This window comes from Pyrus communis, chromosome 7, assembly GCF_963583255.1.
Source record: "Pyrus communis chromosome 7, drPyrComm1.1, whole genome shotgun sequence".
NCBI lineage: Eukaryota > Viridiplantae > Streptophyta > Magnoliopsida > Rosales > Rosaceae > Pyrus > Pyrus communis.
The window spans coordinates 5296120-5306266 of NC_084809.1; the positions used below are offsets into that span (position 1 = coordinate 5296120).

General features: G+C 33.6%; 1 protein-coding gene across 1 annotated transcript; it reads right to left on the bottom strand.

Annotated features, from left to right (window-relative positions):
• Window positions 1-5431: 5431 nt before the first annotated feature.
• LOC137741161 (transcription factor MYB4-like) lies at window positions 5432-7325 on the bottom strand. Its single transcript, XM_068480968.1, has 3 exons — window positions 7112-7325; window positions 6844-6973; window positions 5432-6226 (listed from the first exon to the last, which is right to left on the bottom strand). The coding sequence occupies exons 1-3, from the start codon at window positions 7242-7244 to the stop codon at window positions 5728-5730; spliced, it is 762 nt and encodes a 253-aa protein (XP_068337069.1). The 5' UTR covers window positions 7245-7325; the 3' UTR covers window positions 5432-5727.
• Between the last annotated feature and the right edge of the window lie 2822 nt (window positions 7326-10147).

Sequence of the window (10147 nt, forward strand, 5' to 3'; positions counted from 1 at the left end):
TTTCGGACCCGTGTAGGAGTAGGCCTTCGGGCCTTTGCATTCGAGCCCAAACCCCAAGGCCTCCAGCCTTTAACCCCTTGAAGCCCAAACCCAATAACCTTTTAATTTTTATTTATCTTAAAACCCTAAACCCTTTCCCTTTGGGTCGAGCCTTAAGCCTAAAACCTTTTGGACCCAAGCCCAAAGCTCAGGCCCAACCCGGATCCAACCCAAGCCAGACCCCTTGACTTTGACCGTTGACCTGGTCAACATTGACCGTTGACTTTGACTTTGACTGGTCAAAGTTGACTTTATGCTGACTTTTTCGGGTTTCGTTCGGGACCCCTTCTAGGCTAATTTCGACGTTCTGAACCCATTTCCAATGTTCGTTTCTTAAAATTAAATCATTTTAATATAGTTTTATCAATTGTACCCTTTATGTGCTTAGGTGCAATTATTAGTTACGATTCCGTCATTCCTATTTCATACGGCTCGATGACGACGGAGTATCTGTGAGTGATCCCTTCTAAAATGCATGTTTTAATAGTAGAAATGCATACATGAAAAGCATGATTTAATGATTATGTTTTATGAAATATTATGTTTACTGAGAATATTTTGAATTACCATATTTTATTGAACTCATGTTCTTTGTAGTATAGATGATGGATGACTTTATACTACTTATGAACATGCTTTTGCACACTTCTTTATAGTATAGATGATGGATGGCTTTATATTATGAAGATGTTTTTGAGATATATATACCTAGGTTTGGAAAGTCTATGTTCAATGTTTTATGCTTATCTAGTGGTCATTATACCGCCACGGGTGACGATTATGGTTGTTGGCTGCGGGCTGGGAGAAATAATCTCTAGCTTCGGGTCGAAAGACATGGAGCTGACATTGGGCTGGGAGAAATAATCTCTGGCTACGGGCGCAGAGACATAGAAGCTGGCATTGGGGCGGGAGATATTATTATTGGATACCACTATTTATCACACTATATACAAGATATGATTTATGAAAGATTTTATGGCATGCTAGGATTTTGGAAACCTATTACATATTACGCTATTGATGTTTTCATAAAACTTTGGCAGTTAGTATGTTGATAACTGTTTCACGCTATTGATGTATTATATATATATATATATATATATATATATATATATATATCAACTTGGTCCACTAATGTTTGTTTTGCACCCCCTCAGGACATAGGGATAAGGCTTACGATCCGACCTATAAGGCATTCCCCTACCAGTGACTTCGTGCCATCTCTTCTGCTTTAACATCATTGTAATAACACCTTCCGCTTGTATTCTTTCTTAGATTATGCTCTGAACATGTCATGCATCTTGTATTCTTTCATTGTTGGCAATTGAATATTATTTATTATATTAGTTTTCAAACGAAATTTATATCCATGTTTTCCGTGTTCTCAGCATTTACATTAATTAAATGGTTTTCGTCACCCTTGGGTGTCGGCCAGTACATGACCATCCCGATGGCCCTCAGACATCGGGATCGGGACGTGACAAGATTTATAGGTTTTTATCACAAATAGTCTCTGAAATTGACCCACACCATCAAGATGGTCCCTAAAATTAAAATTTGATGAATGTATCCTTGAAAATAGGTGTTACAAATCAATATGATTGTTCTGCCACAATTCTGTAAAAAAAAATTGTTATGTGCTGATGTGGATTTAATAATTAATTTAAAAAGTTGTCTAAATACGTTTTTGCACACTGAATTTTTTTTTTCTTATAGTAGGGCCTACTCCGAAAAGAGATCACTTCCATAAATTCTCAAAGACACAAGGTAAGACCAAGGCCTAAGAGGGGGTTTGGAAATAGTTTTCAATCAACAATAGATGTACCTAGGTTATAACCTCATTATCTCAAGACAAACATCGTCGTTCTTTGAGTCACCGGGCCATCAGGAAAGCGCCAAAAAAAGCTTTTCAGGATTAAGGTTGTGAGGATGTTCATAGCATAAATATTAACGGTGATGTCTCAGAAGTCGTTGCCAATTGGCCAAGTTGTCACCAAAGGTGATCTCGATTCAAGTTTAATTCGATGAAGGGTGTCGAAGTAAAGATGGGTGTACTGAGAAGATTTTTTTTTTTTTTTTTTTTTTTTTTTAGAGAATGGACAGAGAAGGAGGTAGATGAATGTGGAATAGGATCAGAGGTGATTGCAAGACTGGGTTTTTGGGTTGACATCTTTTTATTAACTATTAAATTATTAGGGAATTATTATTAATTAGCACTCCAAAAATCTCATTTTACAATCCAAACTTTCTATATTTAGAAAGAAAAATACACTTGTGAGGAGTGTAGAATGAGATTTTTAGAGTGCTAATAACAATTCCCAATTATTAAACCTATTTGTAATTTTCTAAATTTAATTAGACTTGTGTGACTCATTTATGTGTGCACATAACAGAAATTTTGACAGAATTGTGACGGAATAACTACATTAATGTGGGACACTTACTTGCTGGACTGCATTGATCGATTTTCAATTTCAGGGACCATTTTGATGTTGTGGGTCAATTTCAAGGACTATTTGTGAGATAAAATAAAAAATAAATAAAAAAACTTACGGGACCCATTTATGTGTCACATCAGCACTTAACAGAATTTTTAATATAATTGTGACAGAATGACCACATTGATTTGCGACACCTATTTTCAGAGACTATATTGATTGATTTTCAATTTCAATGACCATTTGTGATAAAAATCCATCTAACGAAAGACATAAATTATCACAATTTAATACCTTATAATGTAAAGCATTTTACAATTTTATGACCCATTTTGAAAATCACATCAAACCTCAAAATGTAAAATGTAGTAACCCTATCATTTTTTATCTTTGACCACAAATATTATATAGGTAATATTAGGAATACTAAATTCGTAGATTAAATTTTGCAAACTAAATGATATGGAAGTTATTGGTTGAATTATCACTTCAGTGTTGATAAACGTGCTCATTTCTATTGGTGACACATAATTTAGTTTGCAAATTTTGCCTACAAATTTAGTTTCCGTAACATTACCCGACTTATTCTTTTTATGTATAGCAATTCTATTTTATGTTTTTGCATATATTTAAAGGAGGCCATGGCATTGGCAGACGGCAATCTATAGTAATTTGGCAAGGCCACATCACGCAACCATGATATCGTACCCGCAACAAAGAAACAATCAACTAGAGGAGATCACACATATCGTTTTGATCTCGACCAAATTAATATTTTAACTTAGATAACCGCATGTGGACACATATTTATCTTAACAAGTCACACAAAAATTTGGATAGAGGATGCACACTTAATTAATCGATTAATCATAGAACGTAATAGTGATTAAATATTAATTTGATGAAGCTGACATCACATGTAGTGATGAAAATGATGATTCAGTGAAAACGATAGTATATCTCTCCATAGAAAATGACGTAAAGTTGCGATGTCATCAATGGTTGACTAAGAAGCAATAGATTAAGAAAAAGAACTCTTTCTCCATTAATTACACAGACAAGTCTCCCGATAGAAGAAACAAAAGTTTAGTAGGCGGTTTCACACAATTTGAATATTTCGGTTTCACACTCTATTAATCTTGTATAGATGTCAGTATTGGTCTTGTCAAAGACTGCTATATACGCAAACAATAAAACCAACCTACTTAAAGAAAACACCAGAACAAACCACAATCCACAAACCAAAACACACATAGATAACACAGGATTTATAATAGTACTTAGGTCTATTTGTTGATCGTGTTTTAGAGTGCATGAAAAACCTTGTTTGTTGAAACCCTAAGTCCTAATTAATCTCTCTCGGACTTGCTCACAACACTCAAAATGTTTTCACTAAAATTCGCTTTGAAAAAAGAAGTACACATCTCTAGAAGAATTTCGAAGAAACCATTACTTTTTTCTGATGAATAAGCTTAACTAATAATTAAGATTGTGTTGTGTGAATCACATGCATATATATAAAACAGATACAATATATTGTGTAATTAATCATGTTGAATAGTCAATTATGGCGGCGGCACATAAGTTAACGTAATAGTCAAAATGATAATTTCTAAGATAATAACTCTGCCAATGGAGATATGTAGAGTCGTAGAAATAAAAACGAACAACTGACAAGGATGTAGAGACAAAATTTCTAATTTTTTATTTATGTTGGGGCCACAAAGCTTGGAACCTATCACTAAAACCTATGACTAAACCTACAAGATTTGGCAAATTATGGGTTTTCAAATAACATCGGGAGCATAGACTTGGAAGGTCTTCTTTTATTTAAATCTTTACATTAATTTGATATGAATTATTAGTAACTTTATATTATTTTTGTTACACTCTAACAAAATAATAATTTGAATTAAATAGATAAAAGAAAAAATGATTTACATGTGAAATTCTTTCATCTTCTCTTCCTACCGATCTCTCTCCCCTCCATCCCTTCTCTCTTCCTCGCCCTCCCTTGTCCGTCTGAATTTTTTTACCAAGAAAAAAAATATGTAACATCACATTCAATGTCATACCATGCATTTCATAATTGGATCTTTAACAGTAGGCAAAACATTCCATCAATTGGCCTTTTGTTCTAATAATTATTATCTGCAGCATAGGTTACATAGCTAGAATCACCCTATCGTTCTTCCATCACTTTTTCAAATTCTTCACCATCCAGATCCTTCTCTTTAGAAACGAATAGAAGGTCATGTACTTTCCCTGTGTCATTCTAGGCTACAAGTTCTGTTTCAAATCTTCTTCCATAAAATCTAAAATCTGCAATCAATCATTTCAAAAGAGACTTCCATTGTAAACATAGATTCCATTTGTACTGCTGCTCACACAAAAATGCTCAGGGGGAGGAGGAGGGAGAGAGAGGGGATGAAGGAGAGAGACGAGTAAGGGAAGAAGATGGAAGGGTTCACGCGTGAGCCCTTTTATTTATTTTTATTGAGATGATTATTTTGTTAGGGTGTAACAGGAATAATATAAAGTTATTGATTAAATCTATCGTCAAATTAATCTAAGAGTTTAAATGAAAGAGGACTTCATATGTCCTCAAATGAGGACCTAAGTTGAGCATTACCGATTAAGTCCTTTGTACATTGTGTTAAGTTGGGCACAAAGCCGCACAACACAATTCTTTTCCATACTCGTGTCATGTCTTTTATCGCAGATTTGTAGTCTATAGAAATACCAAGTACAAATACGTTTACATTTGTCCACGTGAATAATGGTTTATTTTTGGTTATCAAGCTTGGTTATATTCAGTTAATGTACCATTCATCAAGTTAATAAGGTAGTCGCCAGCATGTTTAGTACTAATTGGATAAATAGGAGAAAGAATTGTAATTTCATCATGTTTTAATTTTTGATAGAGTTCTTGTTCAGATGTATATATAGGGAACACACACAGTATCCTTTATCAAAGGGATGTTGCTGGGTTTACATTATGAACTTTTATAATCTCTTTTCACAAAGTTAAAACACAATTAACAAAAAAAAAAAACACAAAATGCTGGAATTACATTGTATCTCCAAGCATAAAATTGATATTTTGATTAGATAAGACTGTCAGATATTCAGAGAAATAGAAGGGTCACTGACCCACTCTTAGCCACTGATATTGTCCAAACTTAACCACCTATTATTCAATGTTGGGTTTTTATTACAAAAGACAATCTCACATTACAAGAAATCTCCATCAAAATAGTGGATACAAAAACTCGGAATCCATCAAGGGCGTGTAAAACCCACTTGGAATGTAGGAATTATCAGCCAAAAATGGCTCGGTCCAGAAATCATCGATGAACTGATTGTCTGCATATGCTTCCATGGAACTAAGATTAAAGTCTTCCACAAAATTAACCCAATTATCATCTGCACTCATGGACGAGACTTCACTCGATGACAGTTGTGGAGACGATGAAAGTTGGGAGCTATTATCAACACGATCATCACTTTTTTGGGTTACTTGGAGGGCAGTGGTACTTTCTGCATTTGGAAAAATAGCTTTCTTAATTGGTTGATCCACTGCTGCTTCTAGGTTTGAGGAACTGGGAGTTTCTTCAGTATTTGTGGCTGATGATGAAAATGATGAGTTGCACTGTTTTTTATTCGTGCGTTTCTTGAGGTTTGTATGCCAGTGATTTTTGATCTCGTTGTCCGTTCTTCCTGGTAGCTGAGCTGCTATAGCAGACCATCTGCAAATCAAGGAAAACAAGATTCATATATACATATACATATATATATATATATATATAGATATATCATGAGATTTTGCACTTAAATAATTACTGAATTCTAGACTTTGTTTATGACAAGCAATGATCTAAGCTGAATTAAGAGGACGGGGAATTGAATCCGGGACACAAGTTGAAGAGGAATGATCTAAGCTAAATTATTAGATCAATTACACAAATTGAATCCGGGATATTTTTATGGTAAGCTAAATTACTAGATTTTGTTTTCAACTTGTTTATGACAAGCAATGATCTAGCCTAAATTAGGAGGAGGAGGAGTTGGGGGGGGAGAGGAGGGGGGTGGGGGGGGATGTGGAGGGTGTTTGAATCCAATACACAAGCAATGATCTACTAAATTTCAATCCTACAATTACTGAATTCTGGATTACAAAAGGCTTTTTTGTTTTGTTACATTAAAGGGTTTCGGACCCTGAACATAGAAAACTCCTACCTCTCACTCTACGCCCACCCTCACTACTAGGCTAACCCCAGCGGCTTAAAAACATATGATTTTATGTGATCCAAGTTATCAAAGAATTAGGTCTTCATAGGATACATAAATTAATAAGGGTTCATACCTATTCCCCAATTTTTCGTGTAATTTGACGATAGTTTCCTCTTCTTCTTTGCTGTAGTTTCCTCTCTTGATGTTTGGCCTCAAATAATTCATCCACCGCAGTCTGCAACTCTTCCCGCACCTTGACAGACCTAATTCAAGTAAAACAAGATTAATTAGTGCTAAGAACTAATTAACGCTTTAGCTAAACACTTCAACAACTAAAACGCAATTGAATCATTATCTCTAAGTACAAGTTCATCCACTTAATCAATCACTTAGTGTCTCACCTGCAAATTTGGGAAGTTGGCGCCAATTCCAGCAGCCATACCTAGTGACATAAGCAATTAGCTTCCTGTCTTCCTCAGGTGTCCACGTACCTTTCTTCATTCCATTTTCATCACGGCAAGGAGTTCTAACCATTTTTCCTGATCAAATTCTCTCTACTCTTTCTCTATGGTTTCTCTGTTGCCTTTTCTGAAGTTTGAGTGAGAGATCCAGTGCTTGTTTTTTAGGTCTTACCGGAAGTTGAAACTCCTACTTATTTATATCATTCCCAAAAACGTGTGCCACACAATACAGCATTGACACGACCTTGCCCCACATTTGTTTGGGTCCCACATTCCTGACACTAGGACTTAAAATAGGAGCATGTGGCAATTTTCTTCTACAAGTGGGCTCCAAGACGAAGATTCTCGGAGCTACATATTTCTTTTCATTTTTATGTATAAAGCGTGACTTTGACTTTATGTTGTCAGGAGGAATTACATCAAGTAAATATTGAACACGAGTGCAAAATAGCCAGCTTCAAGGAAACAGGGCAGCCTGAACCATGATGCTTCCTACTTGCACCACACCATGTGTTGCACCACGAACGCCTTCTTTTGCATGGGTTCATTGGCCTGATCCGTACAGTGTATATGAAGTAGATAAAGTAGATTCTCTTCCTTCAAATTTTTTTTCTCGCACCTCTCTTCTTTTCTTTCTTTTTTTTTTTTTTGATTTTTTTGATTTAAAAAATTAATATATTTATTAACGTAATTTAATCATAACTATTTAAATAAAAAATAAATATGAAAGAATAATTTAGAGTGGAGATATTCTTTTTCTGAAGTCAACCCCTGACTTTTGTTGCGCAGAAAACTATGTGGCCACGGATGGCGCCGATAAAGGAATAGCAAAATAAAATATTGCGCGTTTGGACAAAGGAAAAACAAGATATTTACTTACTTAGAGACAAAATAAGACAACAATGTCACGGGTCGAAGAAGTTTGTCTGGCCATGGATCATCATCCTATTATACGAGGATGTGGTGTTTGGAGTATATAATGTTGAGATCATGTTATCGATCATATTTTGTAATAGTAAAAATTATGCAGGTAGGAAATAAAATAAACGGATGTTTTGAAATAGGTGGTTAAATTTTGAATTTTTTAAATTAAACATTCATGCTTTTTAGAGATTTGATTAAACTTTTATTCTCATAATTTTGGTGCCTGAATTAATTTTTTTTTGTACCAAAATTACATAACCTGCCACTGCCCCTTAGTTCTTAAAACCTCACACCAAAATTCCCTATAATCTAGCATTTTGATTACTCTCTCCCTCTTTGGAGATAATTGTAAAAAATAAATAAAAAAGAGTAGTTAAATACAATATTTTTTCACAATACTTTCTACAATTTAGCAATGATTATCTACGATTTAATATATATATATATAGATATACATAATGTTTATTTTTTTTTCAAAACAATTTAAAATATTTTTACATCCAACGAAATCAAACGTACCAAAAATAGGACTGACAACTGTATAAACGTACCAATAAATAATGTGTACAAAATCGGACGTACCAAAACTGAAAATAATGTACCAATATCAACAATATATACCAAATCAAACGTAACAAAATCGCAAATAAACGTACCAATCAATGTTTTTTACAAAGTCAAACGTACTCAGTGATAATATACACATAATATGTTGTACTTGATAATAGTTTGTCAACAACTATAAGTAAAAAAAAATGCAAAGAAAAATAGTCTGACAAAAAAATATGAAAAAATTACTGTGGATCACCAAAGATTTGGAAAAAAAAAATCCATAAAAACAAACCATTTGGAAAAAAGAGAATATTTAATGTTTGTAGGACAAAACAATTTATTTTGATCGAAAGAATATAATTGGAAAAAGAGATAATAGAGTTAATAACTAATATCCCACTAAATAAGGAAAAAAAAACACATCCAATAACTTTGAGGATAAATTCAGAAATTAATAATTAACATTTTATTTTCAAAAAATACATAATGATATGTAATTTAAATTAACTGAAAATGCAGGTGTTTATTGGGCAAAACACTTTAATCAAATTTTGAAAAGACACAAATGTTTAGTCTAAAAGATATAAAAAAATTGCAAGGAATTATAATTTTCTCTAAAATAAATAGATAGGTATAAAAGAGAAGTAATAGGTAAGATCAACTATCTTTTAATACGAAGAGAGATCTGAAAATCTTAATACGAATGAATATAAAATAAAATAACCCTAAAACCAACCGATGCAGTTGGAGCGTGATGAAGAATATAATTGAAAATATAAGGAATATGATAGGATAGATAAAACAAGGTTCACTATCTCCTGGTGCAAAGAAATAATAGACCTACTTGTCATTTCCTTTTTATACTTATATATTTATTTTATTTCCCACCCTGCATCAAAAAACTTATACTCTCATAATAAGACCATTTAATATTTTGTTGAAGCATAGGAAAATAGGAAAGTATTATGGAATTGAGAATGTTAGAGTTTTTATTATAAGTAATGCTACACTTATCATCTATTTGTACAATCATTCTAATAAAGGTAGGGCCATCAACACATATGGGTCTCATCTAATTAGAGGGATGGTACAAATAAATAGTAAGATTAGCATTTTTATTTTATAATTTTTTAATGACGACAACTGGTGGCAAGCCATGGTTATCCACTTCTCCCGGGGGCCGAGAAGACTCATAGAAGCATTTCAACCTCTCCCTGGCCATAAGTTTGGCTTCCACACCAGCAGCGGGTTTTAAACCTGAGACCTCCAGTTTTTAATTTAAAGGAAGTCTCGCAATCCTTCTTTTATCATTGGTCCACCAGCTCGTGGTTATTTTTAAGTTACGCTATTATTTGAAGGAAACAGATCTGGTTTTTTTTGTTTTCCTTGTGAATTAGATTTGTTGTTCAATAAAAATGGATATATTTTTGCTTTAATTAGTCTTGTATCTTGTTTTATTGGAAATACATCCTTATAGAGAAGCCCTTTATCCAAAGGGAT